At 46.0% G+C, this 24,435-nt stretch overlaps 1 protein-coding gene and 2 pseudogenes across 1 annotated transcript; all 3 read right to left on the reverse strand.

The window, feature by feature from the left end:
* Positions 1 to 10,226: 10,226 nt before the first annotated feature.
* LOC147975023 (uncharacterized) lies at positions 10,227 to 15,363 on the reverse strand (annotated as a pseudogene).
* A 124-nt stretch (positions 15,364 to 15,487) lies between these two features.
* On the reverse strand, positions 15,488 to 19,610 carry LOC147975024 (uncharacterized; annotated as a pseudogene).
* Positions 15,488 to 23,327, reverse strand: LOC125550955 (uncharacterized). Its single transcript, XM_087517940.1, has one exon. The coding sequence runs from the start codon at positions 21,178 to 21,180 to the stop codon at positions 19,699 to 19,701; it is 1,482 nt and encodes a 493-aa protein (XP_087374066.1). The 5' UTR covers positions 21,181 to 23,327; the 3' UTR covers positions 15,488 to 19,698.
* Positions 23,328 to 24,435: the final 1,108 nt, after the last annotated feature.

Here is a 24,435-nt window from a genome sequence, read left to right on the forward strand (position 1 = left end):
TATACTCTTGAATCATTTCGACCCATCGAGTTTGCCTTAGGTTGAGATTAGGCTGAGTGAAGATGTACTTGAGACTCTTGTGATCAGTGAAAATGTCCACTTTTCTTCCCAATAGAAGATGGCTCCAAGTCAAAAGAGCATGCACAACTGCCGCCAACTCGAGATCATGAGTGGGGTAGTTCTTCTCATTAGGCTTCAACTGGCGAGATGTATAAGCAACAACTTTCTTCTCTTGCATCAATACTGCACCAAGACCTTGGAGAGAGGCATCACAAAAGACCTCGTACGTCTTGGATTCATCAGGCGGAGTCAGAACTGGAGCAGTGATCAACTTCTCTTTCAAAGTGTTGAAAGCAATATCACACTCCGGAGACCAAATGTACTTGACGTGCTTCTGAAGAAGATTTGAGAGAGGCTTCGCGATCTTGGAAAAGTTTTCAACGAATCTTCGGCAATAGCTTGCGAGACCGAGAAAACTGCGGAGTTGCTTCACGTTCTGAGGAGGTTCCCAATTCACAATTGCGGAAACCTTCTCGGGATTCACGGAAATGCCCTTGGCAGAGATGATATGACCAAGATAAAGAACCTCATCGAGCCAAAATTCACACTTGGAGAACTTGGCATAGAACTGATGTTCCCTGAGCTTATCAAGAACCAAACGCAAGTGCTTGGCATGATCTTCCTTGTTTTTGGAGAAAACCAGAATGTCGTCGAGATAGACCAAAACGAAGTCATTGGTGTAGGCGTTGAAGATGAAGTTCATCATGTGAGAGAACGTCGGAGGAGCGTTGGCGAGGCCAAAAGACATGACAGTGTATTCATATGAACCAAAGCTTGTTCTGAATGCTGTCTTGGGAATATCTTCTTCACGAATGCGAATCTGGTGATAACCCATACGGAGATCAAGCTTGGAGAATACTTGGGCACCTTTGAGTTGTTCGAACAGCTCATTGATGTTGGGAAGTGGGTATTTGTTCTTGATGGTCTTCTTGTTCACCGAACGGTAATTAACACAAAGTCGGTCCGTTCCATCCTTCTTCTTCACAAAAAGAACACCACAACCCCACGGAGAAGTACTAGGCCGGATGAGACCCATTCTTTCTTGCTCATCGAGTTGCTTCTTCAGCTCCTTCAACTCTTCAGGTCCGAGCTTGTAAGGACGTTTGCACACAGGTTCTGTGCCAGGTTCAAGTTCAACAACGAATTCAACTGGCCGGTGCGGAGGCATTCCTGTGAGCTCTTCTGGAAAGACGTCTTGATATTCACAAACGACAGGAATTTGAGAGATGGCATCCAATTCACCCTTCTCATTGAGAGAAAACAGACGAATGGTATTATCCCGAGCAGCAAAAACAATTACATCCTCAGACGAATGAGTCAATTGAATCTGCCTGGCAGCACAATCAAGCTTGGCCTTGTGCTTAGAAAGCCAATCCATCCCGAGAATAAGATCAATATCCGAGTCACCAAGAACATTTGGAGAGGACAAGAACTTATAGTCACCCAAAGTGATAGCAACATCCGGAACGCATACTCAAGATGTCATTTGACGGGCCGGAGAGACAATAGCCAACGGCTTCGGCAATAGTTGAGTAACAAAATCATGCTTAGATGCAAAAGGTCTCGACATGAAACAATGCGATGCACCAGTGTCAAAAAGAACTTTTGCAGGAATATCATTAACAGGAAGGTTACCCATGATCACATCTGACGAGTCCTCTGCCTGAGCTGCATTCATCAAATTGACCTTGGCGGACTTGGGGTTATGCTTGACCACAGCTGTACTTGCCGATCTGACAGGAGGAGGAGGAGGAAGACGCCTCTGGTTGAAACACTTGTTGGCATAGTGACCCTTCTGTTGGCACTTGTTGCACGTGACCTCTGAAAGCGGACGGTGATACGGAGCACTCGATCTTGGAGCTTGAGACGAAGTCTTGTTCTGAAAGCCTGGGTTGGGTGGGTGGGAAGAACCACTGCCACCTTTGCTCTTCTGCTGATACGGCTGACGGAACGGAGGAGGAGGAAGCCAAAACTTCTGCTGCTTGGCCACTTGAGTAGAGGAAGAAGGAGTAACATCTCTGACTCGCTTCCTGGAAGCATCACACCTCAACTGAGCAGCCTCTTGCTTCAGTGCCATGTTGTAGAACTCATCGTATCTCAAAGGCTCAAAGAGAACAAGAGCGAGCTGAATATCTTCTCTGAGACCACCCTTGAACTGATATATCATGCTCTTCTCATCAGGCACGTCCTGCTTGGCAAAGCGGACAAGCTTCTGGAACAACTTGTTGTAGTCATAGACAGACAAAGAGCCTTGCTTCAGATTGCGGAATTCCTCACGCTTGCTTTCAACCACGCTCTGCGGAATGTGATGAGCTCGAAAATCTCGACGGAAATCATCCCAAGTGATAACACGTCCACCTCTGGAATCCTTGTACTGCTGGAACCATTCTGCTGCCTGATCTTTGAGTTGGAAGGAAGCGAACTTGAAAAAGTCCTCAGGCCTGACGTTGCTGCACTCGAAATGCTTACACAGATCCACAAGCCAATCGTCAGCATTGGTTGCCTCAACACAATTACTGAAAGTCTTTGGCCCGTTAGCAAGGAACTGGTTGAGTGTAGCAAAGTGACCCTGGTTGCTGCCTTGATTCCCTTGACTGCCTTGATTGCGCTCTTGGATAATTTGCATGATCAGCTGAGTGTTTGCATTGGTTGCGGCCATCACAGCTTGCCATGCCTCTGGAGGAGGTGGAGGCGGTGGCGGATCAGGATTCGGAGTCATGCGCGTTGGAGGAGCCATCCTGAAGAGGTTGACCACCATTAGCACATTGACAGATAAATATTGAAGCTGAATCCAACGGAATGAAAATTGCAACATATAGTCTTCACATCCGAACAAAATGAACGAATGCATTCCTCTTCAAATGGTCACATATCCATAAATTGAGAAGTCACGTAGAATTAAGGTAGAGAAATAAATCAACAAGGTACGGATTAAGAACGAATAATCGGTAAGAAATCCCAATCTCAAACCAATATCCGTGGAAGAAGAACTAGAGCTACTAGAATTCCCACCTATGAAACTCCCGAACCTTTCCGATTATGCAATCAGGTGTTGGGGATACAGGGGAAGCATAATATCTCACCCAAACTAGCAAATCCTACATCCAGCTGTATCCATCCTTCAACACATAACCAAGAAAACTTCGGAAACCATCTACCTCAACCTTCGAAAAGCATCCGTTATACAAGTTATGGCGATACTCCCAAACTCCCGCCCCAGTACTGGGTGGCGTCGAGGTTATCTCACCAACGAACTGCATAAAAGAGATTTTCGATGTCGGCGAACATATCTCAAGTATTCCAGAATTGCAACGATAAAATTATGACAACACCTCAGAGCTCAACTCCCCGGGACACTTCCACTAAACCCCTGACAGGAGGCACCAAGACAGTATTCTCATCATAAGCCATCGGAACAAATCCAAGATACTCGCGTGATCCTAAAAAAAATTTTAGTGAAAATTTGAGAAGAGAAGAGTCAAAACTCTACGTCAGGATGCCTTACCAGAGCGATGAGGAGACTGGGAAGTAAAAAGAATTCCTAACTCTCCGATATATAAATCCTAAATGACTCAAAACATTTTTCTAGACACAACTCGGCTGCTAAAAACGATCAAGCAATGGGGCTCCTAAGGTCGGGGAAGGCTCTGATTACCAACTTGTAACGCCCTCGATGCGGCTATAGCTCCCACATGTCGAGGCACGACTTAGAGACATAACCGCATTGAAAGCAATGTCGCAAGTCAGGCAATCGTTACAACATCCCATGTAATACATAATAAAAGGGGGAGATAACATAGTTGGCTTACACTCGCCACGTCACATCAAAGTACATAAATAACATCCATCAAACAAACACTCATGGCCCGACTACGGCGCCAAAATAGAAAAAAACCCAACATGCAACAAGGCCCGAATCGATCCCCAACTAGGCACCACTACTGATCATCGGGAAAGGAAACATAATAACGCTGAGAGTCCTCGTCGAACTCCCACTTGAGCTCGTACTCGTCACCTGGAGCGGAATCACCTGGACCTGCATCTGGAATTGTAGTATCTGTGAGCCACAGGGACTCAGCAATCTCGCACCCTCGCGATCAAGACTATTTAAGCTTATAGGAATGGATAAGGCACATACAAGTGGAGCTGCAGCAAGCGACTAGCATATGTGGTGGCTATCTTATTGGCAAAAGAGAGCGAGAAGAGGAGGCAAAGCACGAGCGAGAATCTAGAAGGATAACCTGCGCAAACATAACTCCAACACCATGTCCACTTTCCGGACTCCGCCGAGAAGAGGCCATCACGGCAACACACTCGGTTGATTCATTTTAAGTAATTAAGGTTCAAGTTATCTACAACCGGACATTAACAAATTTCCATCTGCCCATAACCGCGCACGGCTTTCGAAAGTTCAATCCCTGCAGGGGGGTCCCAACTTAGCCCATGACAAGCTCTCACGGTCAACGAAGGAATAGACCTCCACCCGAGACACACCGATCAGACTCGGTAACCCGGTACTACAAGACAATTCGACAGGCTAAAACAAGACCAGCAACACCGCCCGAATGTGCCGACAAATCCCGATAGGAGCTGCACATATCTCTTTCTCAGGGCACACTCGGATAAGCAATCCGTACAACTAAAACCAGCCCTCGAGTTTCCCCGAGGTGGCGCTGCAAGGGGATCTAGTTTGGACCAACACTCAGAGGAGCACTGGCCCGGGGGGGTAAAATAAGATGACCCTTGAGTCTGCAGAACCCAAGGGAAAGAAAAGGCTAGGTGGCAAATGGTAAAACCAAGGTTGGGCATTGCTGGAAAAGCTTTAATCGAGGCAAAATATCAAGGGGTTCCCATTATAACCCAACCGCATAAGGAACGCAAAATCCGGGAACATAACACCGATGTGATGGAAACTAGGGCGGTAAGAGTGGAACAAAACACTAGGCGAGAGGCCGAGCCTTCCACCCTTTACCAAGTATATAGATGAATTAAGATAACATAGCAATATAATGATATCCCCAACAAGAAAATAAATGATATTCCAACAAGAAACGGCCTCCAAACTTCACCTGCAACTAGGAACGCTATAAGAGGGGCTGAGCAAAGCGGTAACATAGCCAATCAACGGTTTGCTAGGACATGGTGGGTTAAAGGTTCAACATGGCAATTGGGAGGCTGACAAGCAAAAGGTAGGCATCGTAGCATTGGCAAAGCAAGAGCGAGCAAACTAGCATAGCAAAGATAGTAGTGATTTCGAGGGTATGATCATCTTGCCTGCACAGTTGTCAGAGTTGACTGGATCCTCACAAGCAAACTCAACGGGCTCCTCGGTAGCGAACTCGTCTCCCGGCTCTACCCAACAAGACAAACAAGCAATAAGGATACAATCAACCACGTGCAAGACCAAGCAATATGATGAAATGATGATATGCTATGCAGGATGCGATGCGGGATGCAAAATGCAAGATATGACAGGAAATGCATGAACCTGGCCTCAACTTGGAATTCCAAGGGTGCCACTGGATAGAGATGGTGAAATCGCTTGAAAACGATATAAAGATCATTGGAATCGGAGTTACGGTTTGGAAATGGCAAGCGTTTTAAGATATGACTCCGGTCTGCGATTTACAGCAAGTAGGCATCTAAATGCAACGAAATGAACATGCTACAGCCACCAAACAAGACAACAAAATACATGGCAGGGATGCCCACAAGATGCTTAACAAAAGACTAGCACTGAGCCACAGCCAATTCATCCATTAAGAGGTTCAAACAAGCATGGCAAAAACGCAAATGCAAAACAGATTCCAGACTTAGTGAAATTAACACTTGTCTGAAATTTCAGGCCACGATGCTCTCTTCGGAGCAGCAAAACAACATGATAAATGACCTGAACATGACAAGTAAGAACATGGCATGGAGCTACTCAACAAGCTTAACAAAAGTCCCAAAGTGACCTGGGGTCAAAAGGGATCACAAAATATATTAACGGGCACACGAACATAGCTAAAACACAATCAGTTTCCAGACTTAGTGAAAACTGAGACATGCTGAAATATAACTCACGAAGGCATATAAACGAGCTCGATGCACTCACCATGGTGCAAGTCACAGCAAGGCAAGCATACATATATTAATAAGGAACAAAATACAAGCTAGACATGGCAAGAACAATGGCATAGCATGCACGGATCAATTATAACAACGCCGGCAAAATCGCAAACGAGTTGACGATCTGCCCAGATTCACCACGAAGCAAAAGTAGAGCTCGATTGACTCAAGCTAGGGGGCTCCATAATTGCAAATAAAGACATGGATGGATAGAGCATAACATGAATAACAAAAGTCCCTTACTGATCATCCTCAAAAGAGGCACGGATCACTAGGAAACAAGCTGTACATATGGCATTGTGAACTAAAATATCTCAGACTTAGTGAAAACTACAAAGTCCCTGAAAACAGATTTACCTGGTGCCTCACTTTGCAAGCTTGCACAAGTCACCACACACCTCCTAAAAATTCATGGGTTGCACCTCTGGAAAGAAAACAAAATTCTTAACAAAACATATGAAGGACTCACAGGCATAGCATGCACACAATAATCATGGCAAAAATGACAAAAGTCTAAGATGAACTAGCAGATCTGACAATTAACTCACGAAGCCTCCTTCTAACAGCATTTTGGGCATCAAGATGAGCTCAAATGAAAATGATGCAATGGAATGAAATGATGCACTCGTCAAGACGAAGATTTTGATATATCATATGTCCAAAACGGAGCTACGGATGCAAAGTTACGGGCGGTCAAAGTAGGCATAAAAATCTGGAATGAGAGGGAAAAAGTCAACCGAGGAGAAGTTTGGATCTAGATCTGGCGCGTTTCCCGAGGAGTTCGCCGGAGTTGAGCTCGAGCTGGCCGGAGTTGGAGCCCGCGGGGAGAGGCCGGGGCGGCGTGGTGCGGCGAGGGGGAGGCCGGGGCGTGGTGCGGCGGCGCCGGCGGGCGCGGACGGCGGCGGTGGCCCGCCGGAGCGGCGCGGGCGGCGATGGTGCGGCGAGGGGGCGAGGCGGCGGCCGGTCACCGGAGTTGGCACGGCGGCGGGGCGGCCGGGCTCGAAGACGAAGGCGGCGGGGCGCGGGTGCTGGGCGGCGGCGGCTCCGGGCCGGGAGGGCCCCGCACGGGCCTGCGGGCCGGCGGCGATGTGGGCACCGCCCGAGGACAGATGGCAGGACGGGAGTGGCTGGGCGCGACGGGGCGGACGTTGTCCGGTCCGCACCGGACACGTCCGTCGGCGGCAGATCTGAATCTTTTTTTTTAGGGTTTGGACGGGGGAGACGAGATCCGAAAAATGGAGGGGGGGTATATATAGGCATAGAGGGAGCTAGGAGACTCCAAATGAGGTGCGGTTTTCGGCCACGCGATCGTGATCGAACGCTCTAGGACATGGAGCAGAGTTTGGTGGGTTTTGGGTCAAATTGGAGGGGTGTTGGGCTGCAACACACACGAGGCCTTTTCGGTCCCTCGGTTAACCGTTGGAGTATCAAACGAAGTCCAAATGATACGAAACTTGACAGGCGGTCTACCGGTAGTAAACCAAGGCCGCATGACAAGTTTCGGTCCAATCCGGAAATGTTTAATCCCCAAACACGAAAGAAAGCTAGAAATGACCACCGGAGGAGAACGAAGCGCCGGAATGCAAAACGGGCAACGGGGAAAATGCTCGGATGCATGAGACGAACACGTATGCAAATGCAATGCACATGATGACATGATATGAGATGCAAGAAAACAAAAACAATACACGGAGACAAAGACCCGAATCCGAGAAATAAATATAACTTAACGCCGGAAACGGCAAGAGTTGGAGTACAAATTGGGAAAGTCGTATCTGGGGCGTTACATGTGTGGACCAGGCCCGGGAGCTCCTATCGGTGTACAAAAGTAGGGGCTCTCCTTTTGACCCCTTTACTTGTGCACGGGCAGTCGGAGCTGCGCGCCATGGCCTCACTTAGTAGGGCAGAGGAGGGAAGCCGGAGAGAAGCCAAAGCACAAGACAACCAACACGACGTCAAGACCAGGAGGGCAAGAGGGCGAGGTGGACCCCCTCGGCAAGATCCTTGCCGAGGCGGCCCCCCGCAGCCCCGCCGAGAGCCTTGCCGGGGCAACTTGCCCAACACCAGCAGAGCGAACCACCCATGATCCCACAAGCTCCGACCCAAACAACTGCGTTGGAACCAAGGCTCGGGAGGTGCCTCTGTGGTGGCATGCAAATCTTCATCAAGCTCATAAACATATGAGTTCAGATAAGGACCAGAAGACGGCGACCCTCGGCAGGATCCTAGCCGAGGAAATCCACAAGACCCCCGGCAAGACCCTTGCCGGGGATGACGGCAACGCCACGACAAGACCCTTGTCGAGGGCGTCGGCGGAGCCACTGGCAGGCCCGCACCAGCCACGACTCCGCCGCCGTTCACATGGATCTGCCAGCCCAACCAGCTGGGCAGGCACCTGCGTGGCAACATGTGGCTTCCAGGCCAAATCAGCAAGCACCTGCGTGGCGGCATGCAGATCTTCATGAAGACCCTACCACCCCGCCACCTCAGCTGCCTGCCTACCTACATGGCGCTGCATGCATCGCTGGTCTGGGCGCGTGTCAAAGCGAGGCGAAGCAGCGACGGATGGGACGGGCCTCGTTCCCGTCCCCGATAAAGCTAATGGACACCTACATAGCACATTTAATGCGCCTTGTCCCGTAATGCCGTGCGATAAGCTCACGCACTCTAGGCCTTTCCACCTCCTGTGTGCCACTGTGGCAGCCCCTTTTTCCTATAAAAGGAGGGCCGAGGCGACCAGGAGAAGGATTCGGCTTTTTGGAATGGCACAGCCACCGTAGCTAGTTCAGAAAGCTCAAGAACACTCAATCCATCCACCGAAGCATGACTAGGGTTTTACGCATCCTTGCGGCCCGAACCTGGGTAAACAATATGTGTGCTAGCTCCTAAACCTGCTCTTCTTACGACCCCGCGCCTGCCGACCATAGAAGGGATTCCAGTGATCCCATAGGTGTCGTTCCCACCGACATAATCAAAGGGGTATTAATATGCATAAAGGATGTGAACATATGATCTTCCACCGAATAAACCAACTAGCATCAACTACAAGGAGTAATCAACATTGCTAGCAACCCACAGGTACCAATCCGAGGCTTCGAGACAAAGATTGGATACAAGAGATGAACTAGGGTTTGAGATGAGATGGTGCTGGTGAAGATGTTGATGAAGATTGACCCCCTCCCGATGAGAGGATCGATGGTGATGATTTCCCCCTCTCAGGGGGAAGTTTCCCTGGCAGAACAGCTCCGCCGAAGCCCTAGATTGGTTCCGTCAAAGTTCCGCCTCGTGGCGGCGGAGTTTCATCCCGTGAGCTTGCTTATGATTTTTTTCCTAAATAAAAGACCTCATATAGCAGAAGATGGGCACTAGAGGGCTGCCAGGGGCCCACGAGGCAGGGGGCGCGCCCCCCCAACATCGTAGATGGTGGGTGGCCCCCCTCTGGTACTTCTTTCGTCCAATATTTTTTATATATTCTGAAACGTGCTCCCGTAAAGTTTCAGGACTTTCGGAGCTATGCAAAATAGGTCTCTAATATTTGCTCATTTTCCAGTCCAGAATTCCAGCTGCCGGCATTTCCCCTCTTCATTTAAACCTTGTAAAATAAAAGAGAATTGGCATAACTATTGTGACATAATGTGTAATAACATTCCATAATGCAATAAATATCTGATCAATTGTAAGTACAGCGGGATATTTCACCCAAACTGCAAGTGTCGTGTTCTCCACAGGGACTAGGCGACGGCAACAACGCTCGGCTAAAGCTAGGTGACAAAATTTAGATGATGATTGCAAGGAAATATAGGCCTAAACTAACCAAAGTTGACGACAAATAAAATGACAAAGTAGCAATGGAAGGTTCAAATTATCTCAATATCTTTTTGGCATTTTCATTAAACTTGAGAAATAAAATGCTAACACAAGTAATCGTCAAACGGCTAGGGAATTAAAAAGACCTGATCATATATACATATATAATATATATATATATATATATATATATATATATATAACATTTAGCAGGAAAAAAAACAAGGTTGCGGGACAGAACATAAACGTATTATATCAGGCACACACATATGTATATATATCACACATACTTGAGTTAACATAGACTACAAAATGAAACAAGTTCACAAGGTAGGATACACATATATGGTGACAGATAGACTACAAATACACAGCAAGAACACTTCAACTAGTGAGAACACACAATCTGTGATACAATATTTATAAGTACGAAGCTGAACAATTGTCAGGTTGCAAGATCTTATCAAATCTGAATATTACAGGTATTACATGTCTCCAATTACAGAAAATTCAGAGAAGAGAGAGGAAAAGAGATAGCAGCGAGCAGCAGAGAGAAGGGGCAGCAAGCAGTGGGGGTTGAGATACAGAGAAGAGAATCAGCAAAGGGGTGTCATCCTGAAGCAGAAGGAAGCAGCAGGGGACTTGGAGAAGAAGCAGCAGCGTGGGGATGGAGAAGAAGCAGCCGTGTTAGGGGAGGAGCAGCAGCAGATTCTTGGGTTTGAGAAAAGCTTCAGAAGAAGTGCAGCAGCAGTGCTAGGAGAGGGGGGCAGCAGCAGGGTACAGAGAGCAGAGCAGCAGGATATCGAGGGGAAGAAGAAGCAGCAGTATAGGCGTGGAGAGAAGAGCAGCAGCAGTTCAGACGTGGTGGGGAGAAGAAGATGAGCAGCAGGGCGAGGGAGGTGCGCTGGTTGGTGGCCCACCGGTGATGCGGTGGTGCGGTTGATGGTGCAGCGGCAGGTGCTGATGGCGTGGTAGCTGGAGGCGATGATGGTGTTTGAGGAAGGAGGTTGGCTGGGTGGCTGGGTGGCGCGCCGCCATGACGGCCTGGCCGCGGCGGCGGCCGGAGGTGGAGAAGGAGGCGGGGAAGAGACGAGATGGAGAGATGTGCCAGGCCCCCAGGGGAATAGAGGCATTCTAGGGATTTTGTTCCCCTCCATCAGATCTGCCGCTTTGCTCTTTGGCCCTTCTACTTCTCTTCTTTCTTCACAAGATGATCCCTCCAACTTCTTTGGCATGCCCCTGGTTACTTCTTTTCTTCTCGCTCAGGTCCTTGATGTATTTATTTCATCCCCTTCTCCCTTCTCATTAGGCATAAAGTCAGAATCTTGACGATTATAGTGCCTTTGCGCACTTTTCTGCAAAATAATCACATGACGAGTAAATGATCTTTTATATGATTTTCATTCAAATATTCAACATTTCAGAGCAAGAATTGATGGTCATATCTCAATAAACCGCATATTTGAGTGCCAAAATATGTATAAGAAGTGTGCTTATCAAGTTTCCCCACACTTAAATCTTTACTTGTCCTCAAGTAAAGGCATATGACACGAACTTGATAGTGAATAGAGAACTGACTAAAGAATGCCAAGTGAAATAGATCTCTAAACAATGCATGCTTCAAAGCGGTAGGACACTAGTAGACTTGATCATTTTAAACTTTTACAATGATAAAAGAAGATCAACTAGTTCAAATGATGATTGTGCCAAAGGTTCCTAAAGAGAGCATGATCCCGAGAACAAAAAGAACATAAACTTGTGATCAGATCACTTATTTACAGAAATAAAGCAATGATAATATTTTATCAATCTCACCAAAGGAACATACCACCGATCCCAAGAACATGGTATACACCCGGCTCGACCAATTATTAATTTTTTTTGTTTGTCTCCCCAAAGGAACATACCACCAATCCAGAGAACATGGTATACACCTGGTTCGACAATTACATTTTTATTATTAATTACTGCCCAAGCTAACCCGATTTCACATGCCACCGATCAAGGGAACATGACATGCTACTGTAGGTAGTCAGACTTATTTATTCATTATTACTTATCTTAAATGAACAACGCATAAGCACAAAAACAGGAATCATCACTTCTCCATGTCTGGTTCACATGTTACGGATCCAGGGAACATAGCATACTAGTCCATAGTGGTAAAGTGATTGCTCTCAATGGGAACACAATAGGCACAAACTCAACATCTAACACTTAATGATCTAAGTGTATCAAGGTAAAAGCAGAAAATGATTAAGTTTACTAGTGCACTAGGGATTTGAGCACTCAAAACTAATAGCTTTCACTACTTTCAGCAGAGCAAACAGGGTGTAGATCACTAGTTTACAAGGCATTCAACAATCAGTTCGCATATTCTCAAGCACCATATGTCAAAGGTGAAATTCAGTGGGACAACATTTAAGAAATGGCACAAGCAACCCAAATAGCAATTTAATTCAGCAAGCATCAATGGATGATGATTTCAAAATGGGTCATGAAACAGCTCACCAGGCTTTGATGATGTAGCACTCGCTCGATCACCTCACCAACTGTAGCTCCTATCCTTTTGCTTCTCAATCCTCATGCCTGCTCCAGCTTCTCTCTTCCATATGTGTGCCCCATTGCTTCTCCTCTTCACTGTGCTCTGAGTCCACCAGGGTCCCAAGGAATGTCACCTCGAACCTGGTCAGCATGAAGTGAACGGTGCAGAAGCAAAAACCTGAAAAGGCACTCGACAAAAGAGACAATGCGAGTGGTAGGGATAATACCCTCCAAGTCATCAATCGAGTGGCCAATTACATAAGCATAGCTATAAAGCACATATTTAGGGTGATAGAAATCAACAAGGTCAACACTAACACGAGGATGACATTTATCATTAAGCTCAAGACTAGTATGAGAATGATATGTTTCATTAAGCATAGGTCTAGCATGATGAAAGTAACTATGATCATCCCTAATGTGAGTAATTCCACTAACAAGGTATATATGATCATATCCAAGCAAATACTTTTTCAAATCTACTTTAACAGATGGTATCATGCAATGCAAGGTAGTAGCAAACAATTCATATGGACTCATGTCATAAAGAGGATTAGATAAACCTGCTACATCACGCTCTTGTGTGACAATAGGCAAATGAATTTCTGGTTCTTCAAGTTCATCTACAACAACTTCTTTTGCTTCTTCAAGAGTAGTAGATGACGAGTCTTCAACTTGATTACTTGGTTGTTCGAGCTCTGGATCATCATGTGCCTTGGCTTCGAGTACATCTTCAATCTGAGGTCTCTCTTCCTTTGGATCTTCTATGGTGCTACTACCAGCAACACTTATTGAGTCTGAAGTGTCCCCATCTGTGAATATTCACTAACATGATCTGGTAGGGGTGCTGAGATCACTACCTCGCTGTCTTTCTGAGCAATGTTCTACTCATCACCATCATTGCTAAGTTTCAACAGTGACACCGATGACTTTCACCAGTCATGCAGCTCAGCAACACATGGGATCTTCTCAGGATATTGAAGTATCAGCTCTTTTAAAATTTGACTCAACCTCTTGTATCTCTCTCCTTGGAATGTCTCTGACTTGCTTAATTGTATGTGCAGGAGTTGGAATCTCATCTTCACTATTCTTCTCTGAGATACTCTCTTTAACTGTGATAGAGGTAACCACTGGTGGAGCTAATGATTTCTTCTTCACAAATAGTCTAGATACAATTGTAACACAAGTGTGGGCAATTGGTGACATGACTAAATTCCACCAGTCAGATAGCTGACTAACACAAGTGAATTTCTCCATATGTTGCTGTCTCAACTTAGCGTCAATCAGAGTAGGTTCCTCATAAACCTCTTCTTGCAACTTTGACTCATTCTGAACAGTTTCATTGCCATGAGGTATTTGATCTGCTACTATGGTATCCATCTGATCTAGAGTGGTTGCATCATCTTGGAAAATATCATAATCATCATCAAGGATAATTGAAGTAAGATCAATGTTTCTATATGGAGGCTCTAATTCAGTTCTGAATGTTGTTGTCCCTGGAATGAAACATGCTGGTTTTGAATATTAGGCACCATGGATGATTTCTGTTCACTTATGGAACACACAGCTTCTGATTGCACACAGCTTGCAACCTTCGGATTTGAACTAGACATTTCATAACCCCATTGCATTTGGTGGAAGGCAATGCTCTCAATGAGAATAATTGCACCCTCAACGGTCTTGTTCATGATTGTTCCACAAGCTGACATATCAATAAGATCTCTTGAAGCATGTGTCAACCCTCTATAGAATATCTGAAGCACTAACCAATCCTTTTGCCCATGATTAGGACATTTTCTAAGCAAATACTTATATCTCTCCCAAGCTGCATACAAGCTCTCACTTCCATCTTGCACAAAACTGTCACGAATTGCAGCTTGCTTGTAAAGTGGAAAATATCTATGCAGGAAAGCTTGCGAAATATCACCCCAAGTGTATGATCTTGATGGCAAGAATAGTACCAGTCCTTAGCAGCATCTCTGAGAGAGAATGTGAACAACATACACTTGATAGCATCTTGGGAAACGCCATGGTACTGGACTGTATTGGCATACTCCAGAACATTACTAATGTGCTCATGAGGGTCTTCATTGGGTAATCCTCTAAACTGATTCTGCAAGACAAGAGCAATAAGTCCAGGCCTCAAATCAAAATTTTCGGCCTCAATAGATGGCCAAATTGGCCCTGTCATCGTGTCCAAACTACTTGGCAACCAAAGATCACGTACTAAAGCCATATGTTCAAGTGCAACTGTCAATGAGCCTACAAATAGTAAGATATCCTACACACGCTCACAAACATCAAAGACTGGTGAGAGGGTTAGTACCCTAATAAGACGTAGGAACAAAAAGTAAAAAGGTACAAGAAACACAGAAATAAATTTGACTGAAAATTTTAAAAAAACTATACTAAGCCTAGTCTATAGATTCACACAATCGCTCGATGCTAGTCCCCTGCAACAGCGCCAAAATGATCAATTGTAAGTACAATGGGATATTTCACCCAAACTGCAAGTGTCGTGTTCTCCACGGGGACTAGGCGACGGCAACAACGCTCGGCTAATGCTAGGCGACAGAATTTAGATGATGATTGCAAGGAAATATATGCCTAAACTAACCAAAGTTGACGACAAAGAAAATGACAAAGTAGCAATGGAAGGTTCAGATTATCTCAATAACTTTTTGGCATTTTCATTAAACTTGAGAAATAAAATGCTAACACAAGTAATCGTCAAACGGCTAGGAAATTAAAAAGACCTGATCATATATATATAACTATCTAACATTTAGCAGAAAAAAAATAAGGTTGCAGGACAGAACATAAACGTATTATATCACAGGCACACACATATGTATATATCACACATACTTGAGTTAACACAGACTACAAAATGAAACAAGTTCACAAGGTTGGATACACATATGGTGACAGATAGACCACAAATACACAGCAAGAACACTTCAACTAGTGAGAATACACAATCTGTGATATAATATTTATAAGTAAGAAGCTGAACAATTGTCAGGTTGCAAGATCTTATCAAATCTGAATATTACATGTACTACACGTCTCCAATTACAGAAAATTCAAAGAAGAGAGAGGGAAAGAGATAGCAGCGAGCAGAAGAGAGAAGGGGCAGCAAGCAGTGGGGGTTGAGATACAGAGAAGAGAATCAGCAAAGGGGTGTCATCCTGAAGCAGAAGGAAGCAGCAGGGGACTTGAAGAAAAAGCAGCAGCGTGGGGATGGAGAAGAAGCAGCCGTGTTAGGGGAGGAGCAGCAGCAGATTCTTGGGTTTGAGAAAAGCTTCAGAAGAAGTGCAGCAGTAGTGTTAGGAGACAGGGGCAGCAGCAGAGTATAGAGAGCAGAGCAGCAGAATATCGAGGGGAAGAAGCAGCAACAGTATAGGCGTGGAGAGAAGAGCGGCAGCAGTTTGGACGTGGTGGGGAGAAGAAGATGAGCAGCAGGGTGAGGGAGGTGCGCTGGTTGGTGGCCCACCGGTGATGCGGTGGCGCGGTGGAGCTGGTGGTGCGGTTAATGGTGCAGCGGCAGGTGCTGATGGCGTGGTAGCTGGAGGCGATGATGGTGTTGGAGGAAGGAGGTTGTCTGGGTGGCGCGCCACCACGATGGCCTGGCTGCGGCAGCAGCCGGAGGTGGAGAAGGAGGCGGGAAAGAGATGAGATGGAGAGATGTGCCAGGCCCCTTGGGGAATAGAGGCATTCTAGGGATTTTGTTCCCCTCGATCAGATCTGCTGCTTTGCTCTTTGGCCCTTCTACTTCTCTTCTTTCTTCACAAGATGGTCCCTCCAACTTCTTTGGCACGCCCCTGGTTACTTCTTTTCTTCTCGCTCAGGTCCTTGATGTATTTCTTTCATGCCCTTCTCCCTTCTCATTAGCCATAAAGTCAGAATCTTGACGATTATAGTGCCTTTGCGCACTTTTCTGCAAAATAATCACATGACGAGTAAATGATCTTTTATATGATTTTCATTCAAATATTCAACATTTCACAGCAAGAATTGATGGTCATATCTCAATAAATCGCATATTTGAGTGCCAAAAGATGTATAAGAAGTGTGCTTATCAAGTTCCCCCACACTTAAATCTTTACTTGTCCTCAAGTAAAGGCATATGACACGAACTCGATAGTGAATAGAGAACTGACTAGAGAATGCCAAGTGAAGTAGATCTCTAAACAATGCATGCTTTGGACTTAGCTAGTGAAAATTAATAGTTAGGAGTGCTTCAAAGCGGTAGGATACTAGTAGACTTGACCATTTTAAACGTTTACAATGATAAAAGAAGATCAACTAGTTCAAATGATGATTGCGCCAAAGGTTCCTAAAGAGAGCATGATCCCGAGAACAAAAACAACATAAACTTGTGATCAGATCACTTATTTATAGAAATAAAGCAATGGTAATATTTTATCAATCTCACCAAAGGAACATACCACCGATCCCGAGAACATGGTATACACCCGGCTCGACCAATTATTAGTTTTTTTGTTTGTCTCCCCAAAGGAACATACCACCAATCCAGAGAACACCTGGTTCGACAATTACATTTTTATTATTAATTACTGCCCAAGCTAACCCGATTTCACGTGCCACCGATCAAGGGAACATGACATGCTACTGTAGGTAGTCAGACTTATTTATTCATTATTACTTATCTTAAATGAACAATGCATAAGCACAAAAACAAGAATCATCACTTCTCCATGTCTGGTTCACATGCTACCGATCCAGGGAACATAGCATACTAGTCCATAGTGGTAAAGTGATTGCTCTCAATGGGAACACAATAGGCACAAACTCAACATCTAAAACTTAATGATCTAAGTGTATCAAGGTAAAAGCAGAAAATGATTAAGTTTACTAGTGCACTAGGGATTTGAGCACTCAAAACTAATAGCTTTCACTACTTTCAGCAGAGCAAACAGGGTGTAGATCACTAGTTTACAAGGCATTCAACAATCAGTTCGCATATTCTCATCAAGCACCATATGTCAAAGGTGAAATTCAGTGGGACAACATTTAAGAAATGGCACAAGCAACCCAAATAGCAATTTAATTCAGCAAGCATCAATGGATGATGATTTCAAAATGGGTCATGAAACAGCTCACCGGGCTTTGATGATGTAGCACTCGCTCGATCACCTCACCAACTGCAGCTCCTCTCCTTTTGCATCTCAATCCTCATGCCTTCTCCAGCTTCTCTCTTCCATATGTGTGCCCCATTGCTTCTCCTCTTCACCGTGCTCTGAGTCCACCAGGGTCCCAAGGAATGTCACCTCGAACCTGGTCAGCATGAAGTGAACAGTGCAGAAGCAAAAACCTAAAAAGGTACTCAACAAAAGAGACAATGCGAGTGGTAGGGATAATACCCTCCAAGTCATCAATCGAGTGGCCAATTACATAAGCGTAGCTATAAAGCACATGTTTAGGGTGATAGAAATCAACAAGGTCAACACTAACATGAGGATGACATTTATCATTAAGCTCAAGACTAGTATGAGAATGATATGTTTCATTAAGCATAGGTCTAGCACGATGAAAGTAACTATGATCATCGCTAATGTGAGTAATGCCACTAACAAGGTATATATGATCATATCCAAGCAAATAATTTTTCAAATCTACTTTAACAGATGGCATCATGCAATGCAAGGTAGTAGCAAACAATTCATATGGACTCATATCATCAAGAGGATTAGATAAACCTGCTACATCACGCTCTTATGTGACAATAGGCAAATGAATTTCTGGTTCTTCAAGTTCATCTACAGCAGCTTCTTTTGCTTCTTCAAGAGTAGTAGATGAAGAGTATTCAACTTGATTACTTGGTTGTTCGATCTCTGGATCGTCTTCTGCCTTGGCTTCGAGTACATCTTCAATCTGAGGTCTCTCTTCCTCTGGATCTTCTATGGTGCTACTACCAGCAACACTTAATTGAGTCTGAAGTGTCCCCATCTGTGAATATTCACTAACATGATCTGGTAGGGGTGCTGAGATCACTACCTCGCTGTCTTCCTGAGCAATGTTCTCCTCATCACCATCATTGCTAAGTTTCAACAGTGACACCGATGACTTCCACCAGTCATGCAGCTCAGCAACACATGGGATCTTCTCAGGATATTGAAGTATCAACTCTTCTAAATTTAACTCAACCTCTTGTATCTCTCTCCTTGGAATGTCTCCGACTTGCTTAATTGTATGTGCACGAGTTGGAATCTCATCTTCACTATTCTTCTCTGAGATACTCTCTTTAACTGTGATAGAGGTAACCACTGGTGGAGCTAATGATTTCTTCTTGACAAATAGTCCAGATACAGTTGTAACACAAGTGTGGGCAATTGGTGACACGACTAAATTCTGCCAGTCAGATAGCTGACTAACACAAGTGAATTTCTCCATATCTTGCTGTCTCAACTTAGCGTCAATCAGAGTAGGTTCCTCATAAACCTCTTCTTGCAACTTTGACTCATTCTGAACAGTTTCATTGCCATGAGGTATTGGATCTGCTACTGTGGTATCCATCTGATCTACAGTGGTTGCATCATCTTGGAAAATATCATAATCATCATCAAGGATAATTGAAGTAAGATCAATGTTTCTATATGGAGGCTCTAATTCAGTTCTGGATGTTGTTGTCCCTGGAATGAAACATGCTGGTTTTGAATATTAGGCACTATGGATGATTTCTGTTCACTTATGGAACACACAGCTTCTGATTGCACACAGCTTGCAACCTTTGGATTTGAACTAGGCCTTTCATAACCCCATTGCATTTGGTGGAAGGCAATGCTCTCAATGAGAATAATTGCACCCTCAACGGTCTTGTTCATGATTGTTCCACAAGCTGAAATATCATTAAGACCTCTTGAAGCATGTGTCAGCCCTCTATAGAATATCTGAAGCACTAACCAATCCTTTTGCCCATGATTAGGACATTTTCTAAGAAAATACTTATATCTCTCCCAAGCTGCATACAAGCTCTCACTTCCATCTTGCACAAAACTGAGGATCTGGTCACGAATTGGAGTGTTAGAGTACGTAATGGGCCCATTAGGCCCATTATGGCGCTGCTAGAAGGAGGGCGCAAGAAGGCCGGCCGGGGGCCTTTTGCCCACGGCCGGGCAAGATGGAAGGATTTCCTTCTTAATTCTTGCTTGATTAGATTGATACATCTCCTCTCTTTATATAGAGAGGTTTACTTGACTCCCAAGCAAGGCTTACTTGACCCCTAAGAAAGCGACTCTTATCTCTAATTAACCCTAAGACTAACGGGCCCATTAGGCCCATTACGTACTCTAACACTACACCCCACCTGGACATGCAGCTTGTCCTCAAGCTGCAGCCTAACAAACTTATAACCATGACTCGACGCAACCCAAACCTAACACCTAAAAACAAGCCTTTTACATCTCGGCTTGTTTTATTATTCTCAACCTGAAATGGACTGGGACGATTTATTTTGGACCTCTTAACAAAAAGTGGATACCATCCGCACGTCGGACGTGCACGTGTACAGCCACCTGGATCCCATGGACACCATCTGGACAAAAGGAGTGCATGTGTATGGCCACCTGGAAGTGGTCGCAAGAGTGACCAGCAGAGGCGCCCTTGCGGCGCCCGGTGACGGAATGCAATGGTGCTACGTGGTGCGTTGTTATCGGTGACACCATGCCTTCTTCCTGCCGGACGACTGTTGGTCTGCACCGCACAGGGAAGAGTGGGGGGCTTGCGATGGAGAATGACGAGGAGGGGTGCGTCCCCCCAACCGCCAATGTCGCAGACTTGGAGGTCGCTGCCCGTGGGGAAAACAGCATGCCCGCTGCCCGTGGGGGAAACCGCATGCCCAAGATCCCCGGCGGAGCGGATGAGATCGAGGTCCTTTGCGCAGCGAAGGGCAACTTGGAGGAGCGGCAGCTGCAGACCACGCATCTCCCGCACACGCCGACGCGCTAGGAGGCCGCGCGCAGTAGCCTGCAGCCTCACCGCCGCCGACACGTGGCGGGTAGCGATCCAAGACGGAAGCGGTGACGGCGACGGCGGGGACTGGACTTGGTGGAGCGGGACTCCCGCCGGCGCGGTCGATGCGGGGCCGGAGCTAACCGGCGGTGGCTGCGGCAGCGGCTGCGGCGGTGGCGCACCGGGCAGCGGCAGCGGCTGCTGCGGCGGAGCGCCGGGCGCGGCGGAGGCCGGCAGGAGCGGCGGCTGCCAGTGCAGCCAGGGCTGAGCGGTGGTGGCGATGGATGGCAGCTGCAGTGGCCCGGCGAGCGCGGCGAAGGCCGCCTGGTGCGGCGGCTGCCACGACAGCCAGGACGGGGCGATGGATGGCAGCTGCAGCGGCTGCTGCAGCGGCTGCTGCAGCAGCCCGGCGAGCGCGGCGGGGGCCGCTTGGTGCGGCGGCTGCCACGGCAGCCACGGCGGCGCGGTGGCGGTGATGGGCGGCGCAGCCGGGTGCGGCCCATAGGACCCGGCCAAGAACAGGTGGATCTCCTGGACCGCCTGTGTTAGGTCCCGCAGCGCCCCGGACACCTCCGGGGTGAGGACGACGGGGGCGGGCGCGACGGAGGATCCCGGCGCGGGCAGGAGCGGGGCGACGGTCGTGACCGGCAGCGGAAGAGACGGGTTGGGCAGCGGTGAAGACATGATCGAACCGAAGCTAGCTGATACCAAATTGTTATGGCGCTGCTAGAAGGAGGGCGCAAGAAGGCCGGCCGGGGGCCTTTTGCCCACGGCCGGGCAAGATGGAAGGATTTCCTTCTTAATTCTTGCTTGATTAGGTTGATACATCTCCTCTCTTTATATAGGGAGGTTTACTTGACTCCCAAGCAAGGCTTACTTGACCCCTAAGAAAGCGACTCTTATCTCTAATTAACCCTAAGACTAACGGGCCCATTAGGCCCATTACGTACTCTAACATGGAGCTTGCTTGTAAAGTGGAAAATATCTATGCAGGAAAGCTTGCGAAATATCACCCCAAGTGTATGATCTTGATGGCAAAGAATTGTACCAGTCCTTAGCAGCATCTCTGAGAGAGAATGTGAACAACATACACTTGATAGCATCTTGGGAAACGCCATGGTACTGGACTGTATTGGCATACTCCAGAACATTACTAATGTGCTCATGAGGGTCTTCATTGGGTAATCCTCTAAACTGATTCTGCAAGACAAGAGCAATAAGTCCAGGCCTCAACTCAAAAATTTCGGCCTCAATAGATGGCCAAATTGGCCCTGTCATCGTGTCCAAACTACTTGGCAACCAAAGATCATGTACTAAAGCCATATGTTCAAGTGCAACTGTCAATGAGCCTACAAATAGTAAGATATCCTACACACGATCACAAACATCAAAGACTGGTGAGAGGGTTAGTACCCTAATAAGACGAAGGAACAAAAAGTAAAAAGGTAAAAGAAACACAGAAATAAATTTGACTGGAAATTTAAACAAAAACTATACTAAGCCTAGTCTATAGCTTCACACAATTGCTCGATGCTAGTCCCCGGCAACGGTGCCAAAATGATCAATTGTAAGTACAGCTGGATATTTCACCCAAACTGCAAGTGTCGTGTTCTCCACAGGGACTAGGCGACGGCAACAACGCTCGGCTAATGCTAAGCGACAGAATTTAGATGATGATTGCAAGGAAATATATGCCTAAACTAACCAAAGTTGACGACAAAGAAAATGACAAAGTAGCAATGGAAGGTTCAGATTATCTCAATATCCTTTTGGCATTTTCATTCAACTTGAGAAATAAAATGCTAACACAAGTAATCGTCAAACGGCTAGGGAATTAAAAAGACCTGATCATATATATATAACTACCTAACATTTAACAGAAAAAAACAAGGTTGCAGGACAGAACATAAATGTATTATATCACTGGCACACACATATGTATATATATCACACATACTTGAGTTAACACAGACTACAAAATGAAACAAGTTCACAAGGTTGGATACACATATATGGTGACAGATAGACCACAAATACACAGCAAGAACACTTCAACTAGTGAGAATACACAATCTGTGATACAATATTTACAAGTATGAAGCTGAACAATTGTCAGGTTGCAAGATCTTATCAAATCTGAATATTACATGTACTACATGTCTCCAATTACAGAAAATTCAGAGAAGAGAGAGGGAAAGATATAGCAGCGAGCAGAAGAGAGAAGGGGCAGCAAGCAGTGGGGGTTGAGATACAGAGAAGAGAATCAGCAAAGGGGTGTCATCCTGAAGCAGAAGGAAGCAGCATGGGACTTGGAGAAGAAGCAACGGCGTGGGGATGGAGAAGAAGCAGCTGTGTTAGGGGAGGAGGAGCAGCAGACTCTTGGGTTTGATAAAAGCTTCAGAAGAAGTGCAGCAGCAGTGCTAGGAGAGAGGGGCATCAGCAGGGTACAGAGAGCAGAGCAGCAGGATATCGAGGGGGAGAAGAAGCAGCAGTATAGGCGTGGAGAGAAGAGCGGCAACAGTTCGGACGTGGTGGGGAGAAGAAGATGAGTAGTAGGGCGAGGGAGGTGCGCTGGTTGGTGGCCCACCGGTGATGCGGTGGCGCGGTGGAGTTTGTGGCGCGGTTGATGGTGCAGCGGCAGGTGCTGATGGCGTGGTAGCTGGAGGCGATGATGGTGTTGGAGGAAGGAGGTTGGCTGGGTGGCGCGCCGCCATGACGGCCTGGCCGCGGCGGCGGTCGGAGGTGGAGAAGGAGGCGGGGAAGAGATGAGATGGAGAGATGTGCCAGGCCCCCTGGGGAATAGAGGCATTCTAGGGATTTTGTTCCCCTCAATCAGATCTGCCGCTTTGCTCTTTGGCCCTTCTACTTCTCTTCTTTCTTCACAAGATGATCCCTCCAACTTCTTTGGCATGCCCCTGGTTACTTCTTTTCTTCTCGCTCAGGTCCTTGATGTATTTCTTTCATGCCCTTCTCCCTTCTCATTAGCCATAAAGTCAGAATCTTGACGATTATAGTGCCTTTGCACACTTTTTTGCAAAATAATCAAATGACGAGTAAATGATCTTTTATATGATTTTCATTCAAATATTCAACATTTCACCGCAAGAATTGATGGTCATATCTCAATAAACCGCATTTTTGAGTGCCAAAAGATGTATAAGAAGTGTGCTTATCAATATCGATATAAAAGTATGATGCAAAATGGACGTATCATAGATGCTCAATGTTGATGTAGATCATTTAGAGCAATCCATTAGAGTGAGTTGCACTTTCAATACCTACACGGGTTAGTACCACAAGGAACAAACAAGGATATCCATATACATAGAGTGATATTCACATAAGATGATGTCCATGAAAGCATTAGGTTACCTTGTCCCTCGTCTTATCAACAAGAGGGTTTGGACTCCTTGAACTAGTGCAAGATATGGAAGTTGTTTGCACGTGTCCTTGCTAAAAGATATGAGTGAAGTGTGTTGGCGGAGTCACCCTCAAGAACTCTCTAGTTCTTTTTCTTCGGGATCCACACCATCTTGATGGGAATCCTTGGAGTTGTAGTCGTACTTGATGTAGTCTTGGGAACCCACTTGACCAAGGCTTTGAGAGCTTCTTCAAATGCATTAATCTCCTCTTGAAGCTTGTCCTTACCTTTTTGCTTGTGGTCTTGTGGTGGAAGATCATCTTGAGCTTGTGTTTCTTGGAAAGAAGTAGGATCATACTTCTTTTGTTGAGGACCAAACTTCATTTTGGGGTATTGATCTTCTTCCTACTCAACTCCATTGGCATTAAACCTTCATTCAAAACCAATTCCTTGATTCTTCCGGTGTCTTCCTTGCTTGGGTACAATTTCCTCAAATTGCTTACTTCCGGCAAGGCTCTTGTAAACACCTTTCTTTATAATTCCCTTCAATAAGTTATTTTCTTGCTCAAGTGTAACTT

The sequence above is a fragment of the Triticum urartu genome, chromosome 4A, assembly GCF_056163025.1.
Source record: "Triticum urartu cultivar PI428250 chromosome 4A, HENAU_Tu73, whole genome shotgun sequence".
NCBI classification, from domain to species: Eukaryota; Viridiplantae; Streptophyta; class Magnoliopsida; order Poales; family Poaceae; genus Triticum; species Triticum urartu.